This window comes from Dermacentor albipictus, chromosome 1, assembly GCF_038994185.2.
Source record: "Dermacentor albipictus isolate Rhodes 1998 colony chromosome 1, USDA_Dalb.pri_finalv2, whole genome shotgun sequence".
Lineage (NCBI taxonomy): Eukaryota > Metazoa > Arthropoda > Arachnida > Ixodida > Ixodidae > Dermacentor > Dermacentor albipictus.
This window is the reverse complement of record NC_091821.1, coordinates 240,900,910-240,924,300: the sequence shown is the minus strand read 5'-3', so window position 1 is coordinate 240,924,300 and position 23,391 is coordinate 240,900,910. Positions and strand designations below refer to the sequence as shown.

Below are 23,391 nucleotides of genomic sequence, written 5' to 3'. Positions count from 1 at the left end.
TTCTCGTATAGTCAAATTACAATCCGAGAGCTATCATGTCTGTATGTTGTGTGCAAGTGATAGTTTACAATTTTTCCACGTATTTTAGCTTGAGAAATTCAATTAGTTCAGTAAATTCCTTGCGTCACATGGATGGCCTGGCTATGAGCGGTTAGAAAATCGTTATCGCGGACACGATGTCCGACGCTGGACGCCGACGCGGGACGCCGACGGATTTCGCTGCGACACGAGCTGCTAAACGCTATGGCGTTAAAACCACGAGGAAAATTCTCAGCGCGCGAAAATATGCGTCTCACGTATACAACGCAATACTTCTATGCATGCCAATGCATGGCGAACGAACAAAATGCTCTATTTTATGTTTAAAAAATCGGCGCGCCCAAAACAAAAAGAAAAGGAAGAAAGGATTTCGGCCACCAGTGTGTGTAGAGCACTACGTGACCAGCGCCACCCTCCGCACGAATGCAGTTATTCGCGCACGCGCGCTGCAGCACGTAACCGGCAACGGTCTGACATGCCTAATGCTACACGCGCGCGCACCCGTATTCACGAGCCAATCGATAAGTACCGCAGAAACACGCACAAAACACACACACACAAAATAGAGCGGTCACTTGAGGAACGCGCACCGCACGGTATACGACGGAGGTGTGGCACAGAGCCGCAGGCCCGGGAGCGCGCACGCCCACAGGCGCGAAAATGAGCCCAGACACAACCCCTGCTGGCAAACAAACAAAACCTATGTCGCCACAAGGTGGCGAGTATCACCGACGCCCCCTCTTCCATCAAGGACGCAGCTGTTCGCGCTCCGGACGCACGCGAGCGCCTTTTGCCGGCAAACACAGCGGGGGATAAACGGATTATCCCCGCGAAGAGCTCGCCGCCTCCGGGCATTAGGAGCCGCTCAAAAATCCCGCCGCCGCGGCACCCGGCTGGGGGGTAGAGAGCCCAACGTTGGACACAGTCTGCAATTTCCCACGGTCATCTCCGACGCCCTGCATTCACCTCAGCACTCGTGGCGAGTAGCTATATTTAGTCGCCAAAGCATAAAGTACGAGTATAACGAATTCCATACACACCGACTCCCCAAGAAAGAATCGATCGCGACCGCGATGACAGCTGCTAGCTGCGAGAAAACTTTTTAAAAAGTAAGAAGGAGATGAACAGAATTGGCGCAGACGTACTTGCGTAACACGGGACGCTTATACGGAAGCATCCTCACTCGACACTGCCACCATGCAGGCTGAGGGTGCGAAACGCGCTGCAACAAGTATTGGCCTACGGAAACTTCACGGAGAAGACACTGACAGTGATCACTGAGTGATAGTGAGACACTGATCTGTTTTACACTGCCCATGTAGCGGAGGCAGCTAGCGATAAACACCGTCTCAAAGCAAAGTTAAGACATCTCATTCTTGTCTCTTCCCTTCTGCGTAGGCGCTGCACGATGCACTTGCAGTGTCCCCACCAACTGGCCCAGCTTGCTTCGCGGCACATTTCGCGAGGCGCTCATCGTTTCCCGGGAATTCTCGAGCTGCTGGCGCTGCTAATCGTGCGCTGTAGGTGCTGTGCGCGCGACTGGGAGCGCCATGCGTGTGACGTCATCTCGTTTGCGATCCGAGGGGCTTCTTCGAGAAGAAGGGCCTGCGAGCATTCGTTCGAATTTGCAGCTGTTTTCGCGGCGTACGTCGGCGTGATGCACGGTAGACACGATCTTCACGGTGCGGCCTACTCACTGCAAGCGAGTTTACACGCGCTTCGTCAAACCTAGTGAGGTGCCTCCTTGGCTGTCCACACGGAAACTGTGCTTGTTACGCCTGCGCCAACAGGAGACACGTCGTTGGACCTACAACTCCAAGTGCCCAACTCCCCAAGGAGTTGCCCACTCAATGCTCCCGAGGCCAGGTGATGACGTGTGCTACCTAACCGACAGTACATGTGGGCAGCCTTCTTGCCTTTATTCCCGCTTGACGGCTTTTCTCCGCTTCCGTCGTAAGTCACGCGCCTTGAATAAGGGAGACGTGCAGCACAAAACCCTCGCACACGCACTCAAACGGCTATGGCTTGTTGCTGATGCGTAAAACGTAGATAAAGTAAATCGGCATAAAACTACATAGCGGCAATTCTCACGGTCAGCACTACGCGCATAAGTACACGAAGGCGCGAGGCTACATATACATATACATATGTCTATTGAGCGCACACGTGTTACGACGACGAGACTTCGCGGACACATTCAGACGAGAGCGCCCAAAAGAACAGCCTGTAGCTATAAAAACATACTTTTCTTTTGCTGCTGTTTGTTGAAATACGAGGTTTACAGAAGCTAGCGTAACAGCTGCCGAATTTCCCTCCCGAGTAGCAGTGGCCGCCGGCGCCGCAGTGTATCAAATGGCGAGCGCTCGACGAACCAAATTCTTGTTCCTCGAGCAACTGTGGCTGTGCTATAGATTTGCTTTTTCAGTGCTTCCTTGTTTTATTCCGCTTTGTTCTTTTCACTCGTAAGTAGGCTATCGAAGCGTAATTTCGCAGACAAATAGAAAGAACGGAAATGGCCTACCCTTTTAAAAATGAAGAAAGCGCGATCTTTCGATTCGGATCTAGCCCACCTCAGGACAAAATGTATGCTCAACATAGTTTGAAGGGAGGGGTCCGCTCGAAGCACTATGCGCGCTACTTGCAGTAGAGCAACAAATTTTCCTTCAAATTACTTTTCCTTTATTTCAAGATTGGGAGGCAGATATAGAAAGAGGCCAAATTTGACACTCCAATAGCATCACGTAACACCTGACAGACTGCTCACGCAAGAAACAAGCCCAGGCAGCTGGCACGAGGCAATGCGGAACTTTTTTTCGCATACGTGCCGGGCATTCTCCGGGCTAAAAAGCGAAGGCGAGAAATGCCACGGGTGCGTCGCGCGGAGCTCGCACGCCATTATTGTGGCACCTGCGCGCAAAGCATAGCAACTGCGACTTCCCGAACTGAGCCGCAACCACCGGGAAAATTTTATATCCCAGGCTTTTTTTACAGATGGCCTGCAAACAATATCGGCGACAAGGTCGCTGTTCAATTCACGGTAGCTGCCGAAAGCGCCGCAAAGCCGGAACTCGGGAGCACCAGTTCAGCACTATTGGCATAGACGGCGCGCGCCGGCCAGTCGGAGCGTAAAATAAAAATTTAAAATAAAAGAAATAAGAAGAAAAAAGCATCGAGCGCGCACAAAATGCCTCAAATTCGCACGACACGCACGGCAGCAGCCGAAAATTCGAGGTCCCTTTGGTCCGTTTCTTCTCATTTTTTTTTTTACCTCAATCAGTGTGCGTTTATTCGATAGCTGTAACAGCATCAGTCTTCTCTTTCGCCTAACAATACGCGAATTTCATTTAGCGAGCGCAGAGTCGAGCGAAAACGAAACCTTTCGACCACCCATACTACTCAAGGGTAACGTCAAAATGTTATTTTTTCTTACGACCGAACAGAAGTAGACAAGTAGCATTTTCTTCCGTCTTATAACCTAATGAAATGATCTTTTTAATACGAGTAGTTGAGTACTAGTGACATAAATTATGATGAGGAGTGCCTTCGTCATCGGGCTAGTACCGGAATGTCGCTGGGGGGGTCTCAAATCGTGTCATGCATTTACCTCAATTTCTCGGTTACTAAAGCTCTGCTCGCGATTACGTTGACGCCTTAGACGTTCTAGAGCATTGCTTTATCGCTTTAACTTGACTTCATAGTAACCTTTAGCGTCCGTTTAAGAGCGTGTCAGTCAGTCCGCCATTGGGGATACCTTTTCTAATCCCTTTGCCACTGCTAACCGCCCACTGTCTGTTTGCGCCGAAAGAATAGCACAGGAAGGGAAGGTTGAGAACGCTGTAGGGTTTGGAGGACGGACTCCGGGATGGAAACCCAAAACTTGGGAGGGATTTATTCTACATTATGTACAGGAGAGGTGAGCGTCCAGTAACATTCGTACTGACATTACGGGCCGGCAGCAACTCGGACGCTGCGGCCCGCGGCAAGAAGTTCGAGAGAGGTGAATCAGGGAAACAGGGTCTGTCCCAGAATGCTCAGGTCTCTCTGGAAGGCTTCTTATAAGCCCTTCGAGCACTGCAAGTCACGTCATGTTTGACCAATGGGAGAGTCCACTCCGATGACGCCACTTGCAACCAATGGTAGGCGCCCGTGTCGCGGGGCACACCTGTCGGGGCTCTCTGCGGTCTTGCCACGCAGACTGGCAATCACTTCTAGGCCGGAGAAGGAGGGGGGCTGCACCTGCTCCATTGTCCGACGCCCACCTGCAAATCCCGGCGACTCGGCTCCGCAGCGGTGGCAACAGCCTTCTTCAAAGACGAAGGGGGTCGATTGCGCTCCATTGTCCCAGGCCCCCTTCTAATCCCGGCGACGCACGAACTTGTTGCCTTAAACTTGTTTGCTCGGCCGCTTCTCTGGAATGCGCTTTCCTGCTCCTGCATTCCTCAATTAGCTGTGCTGCCACTCGAAGCGGTTTGGGGAACTCGAAGTAGCCTCAGGAACCAGCTCCATATCTAACAGCTCGTCCTCGCCCCGGTTGTTCTGAATGGCCGGTGAACTCAATTCGCTGGCCATGAGGAACGCTGAAAGAAGCTGCAGGGTACTGGGGTCGAGCCTCGTTTGACAACCCTCGGGATCCTGGGCCCTGGAGAACAAACGTCAAACAAACAAAACAGCACAGCGCTGCACCACGCGTAAGCGCAGGCTCTTCACCCCTGACTCGCCAGACTATTACTGAGTCAAAATCACCCCTGATCTTTTATTTCCCCAATTTCGACAAAACAGTTCCAACCACCCTTCCAAACCGCTATCCATTTCTCCCCGAATGCCGACAAGACCAGAGCACTATTGTTGTTGCAAAACAAAAGGGTCGTTGATGATGCAAACAACAAATGAAAACAGCCGAACATAACTTAAGTGGCCTAACCACACGAACAGCATGTTTCCAATCTATCGCAGTGGCGTACTTATCGCACGTAATGGTGCCACTGAACAATCTGGTCAACTTCACAAGTACGTAATCACAAGTGCACCAGCCTTGTGGTCACTAAACAGAACGCGTACTTGCGTTGTAGGCAAACTTTTCATTTACGCTTACTCACGTTTCTTTCCCTGAAGGTCCTACAGGACACGTGACGTAAACGAACAATTAAACTTGCGGGACTTACACACTCCGCAGAACCCTTAAAATGATGCGTCTCTTAATAACTCGTTCCACGCATACTTATCAGAGAAGTCAGAATACGGCTGCCCTATACACACACGAGCAATCCACTCATAAATCTGCTTCCTTCCGTCCACACAGGACATGCGCTAATGGAACTAAGAACGCTTCCCAGTGCAAACCATGCACTCACTCAAATCTACGCGCTTAACCTTACAAAATTCAAAAACGCTTAAAATGAAAGAAGGTTAAATAACACACACGCGCGTTACCATAGGCCTTTCGACGATAACCTTGACCTTCAGGTTACTCGCACACACACAAAAAAAAAAGCCTATCTACTTATTAATGAGCATCTCGCGAGACTACATGTTTACATAAAACGCGTCTTTCAAATCTCGGAGCTTCTCAAACAAATCATAAAGCTCATACCTTTACCTTGAAAGAAATCCTAGTCTCAAATCGCGAAAACATTCCGATGCTCAAAATAGCAAAATAACATTTCACTTCTACGGAAGCGCTCTTGGCCTCCCTTTGCAAACGCTTACGTCTGACTCATACTTTGAGTCTAACCCGGGGTGGACGTGGTCTGAAAGCTACTCTGGCTGCCGAGAGACAACAAAAGGGCTGATTCACTATCAGCTCCCCCAAGACGTTACGGTCTCCTGCCAATTTGCGTCCTCGCGCCCCGCTTTCAACACAAACTCGACTGACCGCGTCGCTACTCCCCCCCTGGTCTCGTCCTACCACCTTGCGTTTCTTCGAACTGCACGCTGAGCTATGAAAAGAACTACGGAACGACGAGGAGCTTAGCTGCCTCGTGCCCTTTGTCCGCGTCCGTACAGAACATTCTTCGCGGTCCCCCTTTGACCGGTGGCTCGACCATTTTGGATGCGTCACCATCGTCCTAGACGACCGCACCTTCTTCCTCGCGCCCTGCCCTTTTGGGTTTCTCGCCATTTTTGGCGGCGCTACATTAATTACCGTCTTCCGGTCTTTACTGCGCTTCTTTTTACGGCGCTTTCTCCTTGCACTCGTTTTCATGTCGCCTCGTGCCTCGTGCTGGCCGGTACACATTTCGTCGGCCCGGATCGGTCTCTTACCCGCACAGTCTGAGTGATTTACATTTAAATCTACTCTCTCTCTGCCTCGACTGGCGGACAGCTCAACCGACTCTGGCACAATGCAGCAGGCTTTACTCGAGTAAGACAACTCGCTCTCTTGCGAACTGCCCTCTGCTACATTGCCCAGCTCACGCTGTGCATCGGCACACAGCCCGTCGGTATCGATCGCTGTCTCACGCGCACAGTCCGAATGATTAACAACTGAATCATCCCTATCTAGGCCATCTAGACTGGCGGAGAGCCGCACCGATCCCTGAACAATGCAGTTGTTCTCTCGTGAGCTACGGAGCTCGCCACCCCGAGAACTATTCTCAACTGCATCGTCCAGCTCGCACTTCACTTCTGCACGCAGATCTGGCTCTACATGGGTGCTCGCGTCTGTCGCGTCAACAGTACCCTTTTCTTCGCTAGCAACTTCGCTAACATCACCAGCGACGCACACACTCGGTAACTGTGCCAGTTTGTTCGCAGCTGGCCTAGCTGTCTCTACAGTCATCTGCTGGCACAGCACCTCGTCGCTCTCACTCTGGCCTTTAACGGCCTCTGTTGCCACTAAGGCATCGTTAGCAGCTAGCCTTTTCCCTTCACTTATGACTCTGCAGCTAATCTCACAGGCACTACTCTTCTCGTCGGCTTCTGGCGAAAATCCGCTCGATGCTGCCTCACTCTTTCGCTCTGTACTACGTACAGAATTCTCAGACAGCCGTTGTCTCTGTGCCAATAACTGATCACAATACTGTATCTCTTTGATCAGTGCTGCCTTCTCTCTCTCATACTTTTGCTCACGCTCAAGCTTACGTTGCTGATACTCCCGTTCGCGTTCATTCTCACGTACGTGACGCTGACACCTCAGAGTAAGTTCTTGAAGCTCCTGCTTCCGTTCATTCTCGCGTTCTTCACGCTGACGCTCACTCCTAAGCTCACGACGCTCTCGCAAACGTACACGACGTACACGCTCCCGTGGCTCCTGTATCACTTCCCAAGCAAGCTCAATGCTTTTATCATCATTGCCACTATCTTCAATCGCCTTTATGATAGCTGGCGTTTTCATCCGTTCGTCCGCCTCAACTCCCAAATCGTCGCACACCAACAACAAATCTAACCTCGTCAACCTTCTAAGATCCATGGCAGCTGCCCCGACAGGTGGTTAAAACTGTTTTCCTTAATTAATTTGTGCAAATACACAGTGCAACAAACTCCCGATTCCCAGAACTATCAAAATTGAACACACAACCTTTGAGTCTGGCGAATCATAAGGAAAAAAACCACGCGCTCACTTACGGTTGCAGCACCCCGCCATCCGGTTCCCTTGTCCGCTGTTCCCGGCTCCTTCCGGACTCCCTGGGTCGAAGGCTCGCTCCTTCTTCGATACTCCCAGTTTCTTCGGACCTCTTTCGACGAAGGCTCTCTCTTCTTCGCTCTTCCCGGTTCCTTAGGATCTCTCTCGACGAAGGTTTATCCGTAGCGCTGCCACCAGCTGATGCATTCGGAGGCGATCCCACCGCTGCCACCAGATGTAGGGGTTGGAGGACGGGACTTCAGGATGAAAACCAAACTTGGGAGGAATTTATTCTACATTATTTACAGGAGAGGTGAGCGTCAAGTATCAGACGTACTGTCATTACGGGCCGGCAGCAACTCGGACGCTGCGGCCCGCGGCAAGAAGTTCGAGAGAGGTGAATCAGGGAAACAGGGTCTGTCCCAGAATGCTCAGGTCTCTCTGGAAGGCTTCTTATAAGCCCTTCGAGCACTGCAAGTCACGTCATGTTTGACCAATGGGAGAGTCCACTCCGATGACGCCACTTGCAACCAATGGTAGGCGCCCGTGTCGCGGGGCACACCTGTCGGGGCTCTCTGCGGTCTTGCCACGCAGACTGGCAATCACTTCTAGGCCGGAGAAGGAGGGGGGCTGCACCTGCTCCATTGTCCGACGCCCACCTGCAAATCCCGGCGACTCGGCTCCGCAGCGGTGGCAACAGCCTTCTTCAAAGACGAAGGGGGTCGATTGCGCTCCATTGTCCCAGGCCCCCTTCTAATCCCGGCGACGCACGAACTTGTTGCCTTAAACTTGTTTGCTCGGCCGCTTCTCTGGAATGCGCTTTCCTGCTCCTGCATTCCTCAATTAGCTGTGCTGCCACTCGAAGCGGTTTGGGGAACTCGAAGTAGCCTCAGGAACCAGCTCCATATCTAACAACGCGCATGTCGTTCTGAAAGAAGCGGGCGCGGCCTCTTCCCGATACCGCGCCTGCCCAAACAGGTTCTTGATCACACGGGTCGCGAAAGCGGAGCAGATTTTGCAGACGCGTTCGTAGCGGTTGAGATACAGCGAAAACTACGAGCAGCAATTACGCGATTACCGAAGGAAAACGCGACTACCAAAGGAAAAAGCTTCTGTACTAGCCGGTTTTGCAGTACAGTAATCGAGAAAACACGCAACCATGCAAACTTGCTTCTTTATGCGCGAAAGACACGACATGTACAAAAACAAGAAACGCTTTATAATCGTACACGTGACAGAATACCACGTTACGCCCATCACTTACACAGGCCAATGTCACGCTCACGGTTACAAGAATTTTCTGAGCAGCTCGCTCGCTCGTCGTCGTTCGACTGTTGTCCAATACAACGGTCCAAAGCAGCAAAAAAATAAGCACAAATGCGCTGCAGGGAACGACTTATATGGCATACGCTTACCTTTTGTTTAGTTTTTATGCAACACATTATATAATTTTGAAGGTTATCAAACGTTACTGGTGATATCCACTGTCATTGAAAAAATTAACTTTCCAGCTGTGTGTCCTTATGTCGGCATGGAAAAGAAACAGCTGAGCAACTTGAACGCATAAAAAAAATGAAAACTCTCAAAAGGGCTGAGGAAATTATGTAGTCGGTGGAAACAGTCTATGAAAAAATAAAACGCAGTACAAGAGAGGCTTTTGGCGACAACAGACGTTAAAAAAGCGGAAATGAAAGCAAACGCTAACAGTTTTCTTACAGATTCACTTTCTCGACGTGCGTGTGTTCTTTAATTTGTCAGGTTGAAGCACGTTGATTCTGATTCATACCCCCCTAAAGCATCTGCAATGGCGCAAACTTAGCTTACTGGTTTCATGCAGCTTTGAGGAATATTGGGCGTGGTGGTGCTCTTCGTTTGCGTCAATTTTGAACGTTGGTCAGGCGAATTTAATTCACCGCGTCTTGCTTGTTTCTTCTTAGCAGTAACAGTACGCGTCCCCCTTGTTTACGTATACACACTCGTTCAGCGCACGCATATTGACATGCTGATTATTGCGGTGGACTTTAATGTGTGCGCTTCTGTGTTTCTCTCAGAACTCAGTATGCGAAATAAATTACGCAACTACACCGCCAGCCTTTGCGTGTGAAGCTCGCAAGTGTTAACAGTTTGCACAGCTTCACTGTCTCATGGAGATGAAACTGCGACTAGTGGGCAGCATCCCATATAGGGCTGTGCGTAATTTTTATGCAAGTTTTCTTCTTTTTCAAGTTTTGTGCTTGACAGCTAGCAATAATTCTCACTTCAATCAATGACTTACTTGAAGCAAAAGATATGCACTGCTATAGTTTGCCCGGAGTAACAAAAGAACCTACGACAGACACGTAATGAATTTTAAAAAATCTTGAGGTAACCTTTTCCCCTCACCCAGAATGGCAGATATACACAGACTGCACTTCGTAGAAGGCATTTCGGAAACTTTGGAGAAGGCAGTTCGGGCGATCATTTTGAAGTTTTCCGTAATTTTAAGAAATTGCCTGTGGCAGATAGCACAATTTTTGTCCTTGAGCCGGATTATTGAGAGGCGGATATTATTAGTACGAGAAATCAAAACACAGATTAAACTAACGAAAATTCACAACTTCTGAATTTATTTATTTATTTATTTATTTATTTATTTATTTATTTATTTATTTATTTATTTATTTATTACAAATACCTACAGCGCCAGAGTTGGGCATTATCGTGAGAGATTAGGTAGCAAATGTTTTAATATGTGCGTTTCGATATCTCGTGCAAGTTATGTCCACCTCTCTGAATACCCCAGTTCAAGGACCAGAATTATTTTATCTGCAAGAGGCGATCTTCAATAATTACATGAAACGTAGAAATGATCAACCCGTGCAGGCTATAACTTTTGACACGTGCGATTCCATTCTTGTTCATTTCGTTGCATGTTCCGTCGGCGTATTTCGCTTCACTTCCTGTACTTAGCCAGCAATGAAGTATCAGCTCTTACTCAGCGATTCGTCCCATCTCGTTCCTTACTCCGTCACCTTCTGCTCGAGCTATGCGTAGCACTTACAAGTTAAGACAGCGGCTCGCGGGAAGCGTTCTGTGTGGTGCGCGCGACACGCGCATTCGAGACCTCCCCCGACCCAGAACACCCACGGACCGCGCGGCGTAGTTTCATAAGCGCGGTGAGGAGGAGGAGGAGGAGGGAGCTGCCGCTCACCGGAAAGTGCCCCGGCGCTTGTTGCCCGGCGAAGGTAGCGGTGGCACGGACGACCCCCCGCCGCCGCCGGGACTCAGGTCGGCCGGTGGCAGCAGCTCCTGGCGACGACCGCCGCCGGGCCCGTCGCGCGATGCCAGCGGGACGTGCCACTCGGTGAACGCGGACGGCTCGCCCTGGCTGCCGCTCGGGGTCTGGTCGTCCGGGTCCGTGCCACCCTGCGCGGGAGAAGAGACGACGCAGCTGACGCTGCTGCTGCGCACAACTACAGGAGGCGCGACGAATTCGCACGTTCGCGGCTCGTTTCAGGGCGACGTAAGGCCGACAGACGAGACCTTACGGAAGCAGGCTATTCTTTTGGTGGGAGACACCTGAAAATGCGCAGTACATGTTAATTAAATATTACCGAAATCTCCATAAGCAGAGTTTCAACCATCCTGGGTCACGCAAACAACATCCTGACGCTACGCGGCCGCTTAAGTTTCTTTTTATAGCTCCGCGTTCTAAGACATCCTGACCTAGCTTCAAAGAGTAGGGCACTGCCTCTTGAGTTATCATAAAACGCTTCCTTCCTGATCTGCTGTTTCCAGTCTCGATATAGTTCAACACTATGCTTCTTTTCCATTGAATTTATACAATTTTTACCTTCCGCGTTTTTAACCTGTCGTTTAATGCTCTGCCTTTCTTCGTCCTCGTGTCTGGCATACTTACTGGTTAGCTTCCTAGTTCTTTTCCGCCATTGTGAGTCAACGCTCTTTCTGTACAGGTATTTAAACACCTTAGCTGCCCACCTGTTATCGTCCAATTTCCTCAGACGTTTTTGGTACAGGATTTTACTCTAAGCTTCCCGTGCTTCGAACGATGCCCAACCCATATCCCCCTGTACTGCTTGGTTTGTGGTTTTCCCGTGGGCACCTAGTGTTAATATTCCCAGAGCTCTGATTTATTTCTAGTCTCGACTGAACATCTGCCCTTAAACACAGGACCGCATTCCCGAAAGTAAGCCCCGGCACCATTATTCCCTTCCAAATACCTCTCAGTACCTCATACCTGTTGTACCCTCACAATGCCCTATGCTTCATTATCCCGGCATGTCTTCGCCCTTTTGCTATGAGAGACTGTTCGTGCTTTTCCGTGTACATCTGCCCTTTGTTTATTCATACCCCGAGATATTCGTATTCGGCCACTCGGGGTATTTCACGGCCTTGTATTGTAAACTCGTGATCAGTTGTATCGTTGAAAAACATCCCACCGGACTTAGCTGCACTAAAACATAATAATAATAATAAATAATAATAAATATGCCTTTATTTCCATACACGTACAATTTATGGGGGATATAAAAAAAAAGTTGCTCGCAGCAACTTGACGGGCCTTAAACCCGGTCTGAGGGCAGCAGCAGAAGGCACAGGCACTGATTTAGAACCGACAAAACAATACATAAGCAAAAAAAAAAACAATGACAAGTTGGCTTAGACAGTATGCCAGCAAACAGAAATGCAATGAAAAAAAAAACATTACAAACCATAAAAAACTACGCAATCCACAATGTACACTAGAACAACAAAAGTAGCGATAGAATCATTAACAAAGTAATCATTGTAGGAAATAATAAGACATGATTGAGCCGTTGACAGAGGCTAATATCAAACGGAGATGTGTGATAATAATAATAATATTTGGGGTTTTACGTGCCAAAACCACTTTCTGATTATGAGGCACGCCGTAGTGGAGGACTCCGGAAATTTTGACCACCTGGGGTTCTTTAACGTGCACCTAAATCTAAGCACACGGGTGTTTTCGCATTTCGCCCCCATCGAAATGCGGCCGCCGTGGCCGGGATTCGATCCCGCGACCTCGTGCTCAGCAGCCCAACACCATAGCCACTGAGCAACCACGGCGGGTGAGATGTGTGACGACAGTCTACTTCAGAAAACAGTCACAAACAACAAATTAATTCGTCTTCAAATATCACTGAAATGCTCATATAAATGCGATAAAGGAAAAGAAGTGACATCTATGTTATTACATTTGAGCGTGTTTAATAGGCGTGGTAAGCGATGGTACAACATTTGGAGAGCAAAGTTAGTGCGACGGTGCGGCACATACCAGTGTTCAGGTGACCGTGTACTGTATTCTGTTCTGTTTCTAATTAATTGTGCTAACGACGTGATGTATGACTGGCTTTGTTTTGCTTCTTTACGATAGGCTAGTAACAGCCTCAACTCCAACAGAGAATGCAGTGTGAGTAAATTCAACTGTTTGAACAGAGGTGCAGTGTGAGCGTTTACTGGAGCATTACAGATGCTACGTATTGCCTTTTTCTGAAGAAAGAATAACCGGTTTATGTTTGCAGCAGACGTCGCACTTCACACGATGCAGCAGTAGTGAACGTGACTCGGGAAGAGAGCGTTGTACAAAAGAAGTTTGACCTTGCGCGGCAGCGGTCTTAAACTGAAGAGCGCCCCAGCGACTTGAGCAAGTTTGCCTCCAAGGAAGTCGATGTGATCAGTCCATAACATATGGCTGTCAAAAAAAGACACCTAGCGTCTTCGCAGACTGAACAAGCTCAATTCTTGAAGAACGTATCATAATGTCGGTCTCTAAGTTCACACCTTTATTTTTTGGTTGAAATAAGATAGCTTTTGTTTTGTCAGTGTTAATTTTTAAGCCACTATCCTGTGACCATCTCTGTATTTTTTCAAGAACAAAGTTTGCAGTTGAAACCAGCCTTTCGATGTTGTTCGATGAAAAAAAAATTAAAAATTAAATTATGGGGTTTAACGCGCCAAAACCACTTTCTGATTATGAGGCACGCCGTAGTGGAGGACTCCGGAAATTTTGACCACCTGGGGTTCTTTAACGTGCACCTAAATCTAAGTACACGGGGGTTTTCGCATTTCGCCCCCATCGATATGCGGCCGCCGTGGCCGGGATTCGATCCCGCGACCTCGTGCTCAGCAGCCCAATCGATGAAAAAAGCACCGTAGTATCATCTGCATACATGATGTATTTAGGTTCACTATCGACAAGAACAAGGTCATTTACGTATATATTGAAAAGCAGGGGGCCCAATATGCTTCCTTGGGGAACACCAACTGTTACTTGCTTGAACTGGGAGCAGATGCCATTAATTTCAACAAGCTGATTCCGCTGATTTAAATAAGATTTCACTATATCCAAAGCAATACCACGAATACCATAGTACTCTAGCTTCTTTAACAAAAGTTTATGGTTAATAGAGTCAAACGCTTTACTGAAGTCGATAAGAACCCCGAGCGTGAGCAGCTTGTTTTCAGAATTTCGCAATATTCCTTTTGTGTTAGTAACGCGAGCTGGGTTGACCGTCCCTTTCGGAAAGCATATCGACAGTCACTGAACAGGATATGTTTTTCAAAGAAATCTGAAATACACCGAAATATTATTTTTCCGAGTCCTTTTGAAAATACTGGAAGTATTGAAATGGGTCTGTAATTAGATATCACAGTTTTATTGCTTTTTATAAACAGTGCAAGGACTTTAGCTGTCTGCATTTTGGCAGAAAATACCCCAGATGTCAGGCAGAGGTTCTAAATGTATGTTAAAAACAGGCGATATAATGTCCAAGACGTGCTTTACAGGTGTAATCTGTATGCCGTCAATGTCACACGACGTGGTATTACTTAACTCAGAAAATAAATGGACTAACTCATATTCAGTAGTAGGATATAAGAATATACTATCGGGGCACCTGACCTGAACATAGCGGGTGGCATTTCTATGGACACATAAATTAGCTGCATTGACAAAAAAATTATTAAAATAATCAGGAAGCACTTCATCCGGGATGATAATGCCATCTTTAATAATCTCAATATTTACAGGCGACGACGGCGCTCGATTTAACAGAACATTTAGTTTTTTCCAAGTTTTGCGACTATCATTTTGACAAGACATGAAGTATTCATATTCATAAGAGGCCTTGACTTTCCGGAGCTCATTTGTCAGGTTATCGCGGTAGCGTTTAAATATGTGCATATCGGTTATATTACGAGACTTAACAAACTTGTTATAGGGCATGTTTTTAAACTTTATTTTGCGAAAGAGGTCGTCCGCGATCTACGGTTTGCGAATGTGCGATGATGGCTTGCGCCTAGTTCGCAGAGGAAAGTTTTCCTGGTAACACGTGATGAAAATGCGCAGAAATGGCTCATATGCTGATTGCGCACATTGTGTGGCATATACATCGCTCCAGTCAAGTAACTGAATCTGTCTGCGAAACGTTTCGAGACGGTTTGGCGTAATCACTTGGCTGGGGAAAAGACGCTGTCCGTTTTTTTTTCAGTGCATCGTTTGAGACAGAAGAAAACGGGCATATGGTCGCTCAGGTTACACGAAAGAACGCCGGCTTTTATGATAGCGTTGAAACATTGGTGATAAACAAATCCAGGCAAGTTGACGCGACGTAGGTTACTCGTGTTGGAACGGAGATAACGCTTGAGCAACCATGCGACTGAAGCAAGATATGAAATTCCCGAGTTAAGCGCGTGTCAGCTAGGAGATCAATGTTAAAGTCACCACCCCAGATGACGTCAAACTTATACGTACAGACATATGCGAAGAAATTTTCGAGAAAACTAAAGAAACGTGGAATATTGCCTCCAGGTGGACGATAAAACACCGAGTAAACGCTTCTGCCGCTGAGAATGGATAGAACTTCTTAGTCATCTGTGACACATGAGAATTCTTCGATGTAGTCGACATTAATATAGTCACGAACAAGTAAGCTGACACCACCACCTCGAGAGGTAGTTCTAAATTGGTTGAAACATTGATAGCCCGCTAGATGCCAAACAAGAGAACTGTGGTTGTACCATGTCTTAGATAACATAACGAAATCGAATTTTAAATTAAGACTACCAAAAAAAAAACACATCTAGCTCATTATGTTTGTTTCGAGCAGACTGGCAGTTTAAATGAAAACATTTAGTGGATAGCCAGTGTTCGGAACCGATGAAGTCGAGTAATCCTGTAGGCGATACCCAATCTCCACTTGACATGGTGAACTGACGGTATACAGATTGACTCGTCATTTGAGACTGTTTAGATCAGCTACATTCTTTCAACATGGGCGCTATCTCCTTCTTCCTGGGCGAAAGCGGAAGTCATTCGCTTTCGCCCATTCCTTAGCCTTTTCAAGTAGAGCCCTGTTTTGCGTTGTCAAGTTTTCCATCACATGTAGGCCAGACTGAAGAGCCGGAAACGCTTTTCTTTTCTCTAACCACTTATCTCTAACCGACTGATTCGCAAAACGTATCAAGACGCCTGTAATTTTATCCGCTCTAGCTGGCAGCCTGTGGATTGCCGAAACTATATAACTGATCATTCAATATGTCTAACTTGAGTTTGGATGCGATAGCATTTATTTCTGTAAGCAGGCATTCGTCTCGAACGTGCTTAAGACCATGAGCTTCGAGGTTCAGCTTTCTGCTCTGATACTCAATGTCATTTACAGAAGAAGCAATGCGCTGCAGTTCCGCACCAGAGCCGCCTGTTTTTTCGAGCTTAGATTGCTCGAAAAACCCTAGATTGCTTCGTTGTAACCTTCTTTCCATACTTGTCATATAAAGCATGAACAGCAGCGGTGACAGAGGACAACCTTGCCTTAATCCCTTGTGTACATCGACAGTTGTCGTACTCTTAATTCCTTCCCATGTTATTTCAACATTATTTTCTCGATATATTTCCTGTAGAAAATCAATTACCTCATGACCGATACCTTCATCTTTTAATATGTTCCACAGGAGTTCCCTATTCACGTTGTCGTATGCACCACTTATGTCCAGGAAGGCTAAATAGAGAGGTCTATTTTCCGCCTTAGCTATTTCTATGCACTGGGTAAGCACGAACAGGCTATCACCTAAGCGCCTACCACTTCTGAAACCGTTCTGAAGTTCTCCGAGTATTCTATTACTTTCTACCCATGACTGCATCTTTAATTTCACCGCCTGCATCGCCAGCCTATATATAACTGATGTTATCGTAATTGGTCGGAAGGATTATATGTTCTTCTTATCACCTTACCCTTTATAAATCAAGTTCATTTTACTTCTGAATCCAACCATAGGAATCCAACCACAAGTGTCGCCCTCGCGGATGCACGTGGCGTTGAGGCGGCTCCGCTAGAGCAACAGCAGTCTTTCAACGGCCCAGGTGTCCGCAATAGAGCATACTCATTCTCTCTGAGCATCCATGTCCTACGGAGGCGACAACTTCTCACATGCGGAGGCGTTCGGACAGCACCGAGTCGTCACAGTTGAGTGTTGCATGCGCCGCGCTCGCAGTAAAAATGCGACCTGCTGCGGTGCGCCATATGGTACACCGCTGCTGCGAGGTATTACCATGGCAGCCATGAACGAGGTTCGACGCAGAGCGAAGTGTTTGTGACGTCAGAAATTTCACAGAGCGCAGATAGTGTTCCTAAGGGAGCTCTGATGTTGCGGTTGACCAGTCGTGTACACCACATATCTGTGAGCGTATAAAGGCTCCCCGTATGGTATATACAGGGTGTCCCAGCTAACTTTAGCCAGAGTTTAAAAATATGCGAATGCCACGTAGCCGCACAGAACTAAGGTAATGCTGTTTGCCGATGCTTGGAGATATTCAAATTATATTTTGCATACCGCCTAATTAGATGGTCTTAATTAATAAACTTTGCAAATATTAGAACTACATGAAAAAGTGTCAGCGAGAAAATCGTAGAGCGACATGAAAAACTCCCGATAGAGCTTTCTGTTGCTCAATACGTGCTACACAAAAGTGTTTTTCCGAGCTTGAAAGAAGCCCGCGAATACACGCAGAGTGCCTCGAGTGGCCAGTCGCGCGGCAACCTTGCGTGCATTTGCTGGCTTCTTCCACGCTCGGAAAAACACTTTTGTGTAGCACGTATTGAGCAACAGAAAGCTCTATCGGGAGTATTGCATGTAACTCTACAATTTTCTCATTAAAATGTTTCATCTAATTATGATATCCGAGTTCATTGATTAATTACGACTAATCATGTAAACATGTAGAATGAAAAGAAATAACCTGAGTGTCGCCAAGCGACGGCAAACAACATTACCTTGGTTCTGTCAAGTTACGTGGCATTCATACATCTTTATACTATGGCTAAATTAAGTTAGCTGGGACACCCACATACAGCGCTCGAGCGAGGCAGGCGCGAGTTTTACACGAGTCGAAGCATGGGTGTGCAACCAAGAGATCGCTTGTCCGACTTGAACCACCATATTACGCGACCCGAACTTATGGCTACGCATGGGAGTGATGAAACAAAGCTTAGTTGTGGAAAAAAAAAATCACAAGTGTCATGTCATTTGGTAGAACCTTGGAAGCGCGTTGTAAGCGAACGCACAACGGACGACGCACGTGTTTGACAGCCGTACTAAAGTTGTCGTCCGGGCAACATTTTAAATTCGTGAATAGAGGGAAGGAGCGTCAGGTTGGCGACAACCCAGAGCGGCGCCGAATGGCAAACGTCGCGAGAACGAATTGGCGAGGATTCGGAACGGAAACGCGCCTGCCTCGGTCCTTCCGTCGCCAGCGCTATCTCGTTTTCAGGAGGCGATAAGCAAACAAGGCAGCGAACGCAGGACAAAAGAGCCCTGGACAAAAGCTCCCTTCGCGACTAGAGCAAACAGCCGCAGCGGCCGCTTCTCCAGAGAGTATTTAAATATTAACTACCCGTAAGGAAGGTGACCTTCAATCGTTCCACTGAATTCTTCGGGCCCAAACTTTGCACCAGTTCACGCCATTTTATCCGCAAGTGAACAAGTAGAAGGCGGAACGACTGCTTCCAGCTGAAACTACAGTTCGACAGACACGAGGCGAAATCAAGTTGAGAGAAATGCAAGCGAGTACAATGCGCAAATCACGCATGTAATGTCATATACCAATAGAAAGAGAAAACAGAATAACGACACGCTGAAGAAAACTTGTTTATGTGTGTGGAAGCGGGGGGGGGGGGGGGGGGTATAAAGATATCAATACATCTATTTTCGAGAACAAAAATCCGAGGTCTTTGGTGCCAAAACAACGATTTGATTAGGAGGCACGCCGTAGTGGGGGTCTCCCAATTAATTTTGACCACCTGGGGTTTGCTAACGTGCACCCAACGCACGGTACACGGGTGTTTCTAAATTTCGCCCCCATCGCCACGGCCGGGGATTTCATCTAGCGACACTGAGCTCCGCTGCGCAACGCCACATCCACTAAGCTACCACGGTGGTTCCTGCATTCGAGAGAAAGGCGAAAATAGAACGCACGCAATAAAGGATAAGCCACAACGACAAACGTTAAACTTCATTGTATAACCCAGTACCAAACAAAAGCAGCATTTCTGCAACAAATTTAACAGTTTCACGCTGCAAAGAACTAAAATTTTTGTATCGGGGACAAGGTCTTCTGTTCAATTCTGACATATGGATTGAAAAATTCGTAAGGGAAAGGTTTCGTCGGTTCAGGCGCAGTATGACGACAGGGAAAACGACTGAAACCAGGTGACATGTCACGACGTTCGGTAGTGCGAAGCAATATGTAACAAAATCTGTGACATTTTATTCACGGCACCTACTGCACAAAGTTCCCACACATATTACCGAAATGCAACGGGAAAACACGGCAAGTTTAGTTACATAAAATCCGGGCTATATATGTATAGTAGATATCCAGGAAAAACACGGGGGATGCGGGAGATGGAAACGCAAGACGATGGGCAAAACGAGAACAAGGTAAAAGGAGGAGCCAACGTTTCGACAAGTGGACTTGTTTTTTTCAAGGCCTTGGGAAAAAAAAAAAAACAAGTCTACTTGCCGAAACGTTGGCTCCTGCTTTCACCTTGTTCTTGTTTTGCTCATTATATAGCACATAGGCATGCCTATATAGTGTATACCAGAACTGGGCGATTAACATTCCAATTAATCGATTAATACTGTAATTGCGGTCATTCTTATTCATCGATATTAACCGGGCGAGGTCACGTAAACAATGCTTCGACACCCACGCACCCACACACACACAGAGATATTATATATATATTTATATATAATATCTCTGTGTGTGTGTGTGGAGAAAGAGAGACCCTTGCATAGCGCTAAAATATTATAGTAGTATCGATACTGGTAATAGTGCGATCGCAAAAGCGGTAACAGGAAAATGGTTAGAAAAGTGGTTTTTATATAATGTATTTTTACCTTAGGAGAAAACAATGTTCGTTTTTGTAGAAAAGAAACTGACTTCATCTGTTTTCCTATTTTCTTTGCTAAGGTGTACTAAAATATAGTAAGGCATACTTTGCGCGTGTCACATCAGCTTGGCGCAGAATGCCTTGTACCACGCAATGCATAACGTTCGCGTGTGCTCGAAGGCCCGACATTGGCCCTTTAGTGAGCGCGCCCGGGCCAAAGCCAGAGCGTGGCGCGGGCCCGCGACTTCACACCCGAGCCAGGTCCGGCCCGGCCTGGCCCGGACCGATACAGAGCTCTAGGCTGCGCTGCCACCTATAGTTCAGTCTCGCGGCCAATCGGAGAAGGCAGGGACGGCATGTCGCTTGTGGATCGACGTTAGCCGAGGCAAAGAGGAGGGGGGGGGGGGGGGTCAGTGTCTAGGTTGGCAGTAAAACTCACCCTCTGGCAAGTTTATTTCTGTTATGCCACATTTGAATTCCTCCTGTTTCCTCCGTTAATTAACCACTTTGAAAAATGCTTTCTAGACACCGCCCCGAAACTTCCACTGTTTGTCAAAAACTTGCAATTGGGCCTGGTGAGCAATGGAATGAACGACTGACAGGTTGAACTAGAGTGTCCAGACTATTAGAAGGTCCCTGAGTGCACTGGACCAGAACCGCCCACGCGCGCTGCACTCCCAAGTCAGCGGAACAAGTGGTCAAGTGAATACGCTAACTGCAAGCTCGACTCGTGATTTCGTATGACTCAGTTAATATGCCTGCTATGCGAGTATACGCTCGAGCGATATGTAGCTGAAATGGAATAAAAGGCGCCCGTCCATTCAAATAGCACGGCTTGTTTATTCTTTGATGTTCATGTACGAAAGTCGACAGTTTCCATTCTATTTATGCTCAGCTGCGTGAATCCACAAACCAGATTAATCTAATTAATTAATTAATCTTTTTCTATTTAATCCGGTTAATATCTTTAATCGATGCCCACCCCATATATGTAAATATACGTGAGGACGTGCAACGTGGTGCAATATGTCATCGTTTGTGAAACGTGTCGTTTTGCGCGTGTTGGGCAAGTGGTTCCTATAGATTAGAGCGGCTTCTATAGATTCAGCCGCACGTTAAAGGTTCCCGAACAGTCAAAAATGATCCACCGTGGATGTTATAGCCCGTGTGCTGCTGCATCGGGACGTTAAACTCAATCACTCACACGTTCAATCACACGTCGTGCAACAAGAATGTTATGTTGAATTCCAATGGCGGAGTCGAAGCAAGTTTTTCTGCTCGTTTCGGATCAAGTTTGTTCCAATGGCAGAGTGAGGGCAGGAGTAAGGTGTTCCAATGAGAGAGTCGGAGGGGATTCAGAGCGGGAGTCGGTCCGTGGAGCAGAAAAAGATGCTCCGCCAAAATCGGCGGAGTGGACCGGAACTCTGCGTGACGTATTTCCTTTACCACGTTTGTCTGCTGGGAGGCGCCACCGCTCATGACTCGCGAGGAAGAAAAAGCTGCTGCACGCTTGGCGAGATATCCATTCCGCACTTTAAAAAAAAAAAAAAAAAACAGGTGAACGGCGCTGAAAAGACAAGTGACCGGTGCGGCGGTGCTGGGAGCAAATAGCGGAAGGAAACGACAACGCGCAAGGTATCCTGGGTAATTCGGCGATAGAAGTTCCGCTTCCGCCTTGCTCCGGCGGCGCAGGTTGTGTTCCACTCGCGGATCTGGAGGCGTTGCTCTGCGCCAGAGTCGAGTGCTCGCTCGCGGAGTCCATCGGCTGCTCCGACTCCGCCATTGGAATTCAACATTAAATATGCACACAAACGCATTTTGAATATGACAAAGCGTTCCCGATCTGTAGACAATGCTGCCGTGAACATTTGAGCCAAATATTATTGCGCTGAATGCAACGGGGAGCCTACAATCTCCAACAATAAATGACTCGCTCTCTCCTGCGGCTTTCGAGCCAACTGCTGCTTTCTTTTTTTCCCCGCCCTATGTTACCGTATTTTCGCGATTCTAAGCACCCCCCCCCCCCTCTATTTTAGCGATAGAATTGGGAAAAAAGTTTGCATGCGAATCTAAACACCCCCCTATTTGTTAGGAAGCGCGCGTAGCCAAGGCCGCAGGGCGCTTGCTCACTCTGTCATCGAGCCGGAGCCGTCGGAATCCCGAGGTGGCACGGCGTCCGCGGCGCGACTACGCCGTACAGCCTGACTGTATACGGATGTATGGCAAAAGCTACAGAAAGCGTCCCCATCAACTATCGCAAAGAGGATTTCGGACGCTTGGAAGCGGGTCCAAGTGGACGTTGTGGTCAAATCATTTAAGAACTGCTCGATCACAAAACACTTCGACGGAACGGAAAACGACCTGCTGTGGGATACCGAGAGCGGCGGTTCAAGCGATGCGACGAACTCGAGTGGCAGTGATAGTGACTGAGCATCCGACACAAGCGGTGGGTTCACTGTGTGCACCGATTTTTCTTTTGAATGTTTGCAAAATAAAATGTTATTTCTCGCACCCGTGTCGTCGTGATGTCGCAGCGAAAAGAGGGAGGGGGGGGGGTCATTCTAGATTTTTCGAATCTAAGCACCCCCCCCTCACTTTGGGCATCGCGATCGTGAAAAAAAGGGGGTGCTTAGAATCGAGTAAATACGGTAGTTCAGCGATTACGTTACAGCAGGCGCGACGCGTCCCAAAGGCGCCAACCCCTCGGCCACTGTTCGTGACCACGATTCACTCGCGAGCAATGAGGCGGATGTTAACGCGTCCTGTGTGTCCTGTCCTGAGGGCCGTTAGAAAATACGACCACAGCACACCTCAAAGCGGAAACGGAAATTTCGCTCTTTTACGTGATGACTCTCCTTCGTTCCCGTTTAAATTTATGCTCGTAAGTGTAAAGAAAGTCAAAACAAATTGAATAGGGCGCACTCGGTACGGAGAAGTCTCACTTTTAAATAATCTGCAAGAGCTCGCAAAGAAAAAAAAATAATAATATGAAGGAGAAAGCATACGCGCCAGGCTCCCAACAACCGGAGAAAGGCACAGCTGGCGGCCGCCCACACAAGCAAGGGTACGAAGTCAATGCGGACAGAAGATGGCCTGGCGCCATATAAATAAAAGACAAGGAAGAAAGAACGAACGAACGAAAAGCTTGCGGGCAAGCTTGCAAACAGTTCTGAGAGCCTGTTCCAGGGCTGCGAAGTTCCCCGCAAAAAGACACGAATCCTCCCCGAAAACATTACGTACAAAGAAGAAGGGGAACTAAGCATCGGAATCGAAGCACAAAGCAAACAACTTACTGCACACTACATCAAACTTATTGCTGTTTGTTCTGCGAGCGCTAACGCGGTGTGTTTTGTTGTTTATTCCCGAACCGCCGCTTGTCTG

General features: G+C 47.8%; 1 protein-coding gene across 3 annotated transcripts in view; it reads right to left on the bottom strand.

Annotated features, from left to right (window-relative positions):
• trio (trio Rho guanine nucleotide exchange factor) overlaps positions 1–23,391 on the bottom strand; it is a 254,652-nt gene that overhangs the window by 133,251 nt on the left and 98,010 nt on the right. For all 3 annotated transcript variants that reach the window (XM_065431400.1, XM_065431401.1, XM_065431403.1), the window contains exon 36: positions 10,791–11,005. In XM_065431400.1, coding sequence (XP_065287472.1) covers positions 10,791–11,005 — 215 coding nt within the window. The remainder of the gene's footprint in view (positions 1–10,790; positions 11,006–23,391) is intronic.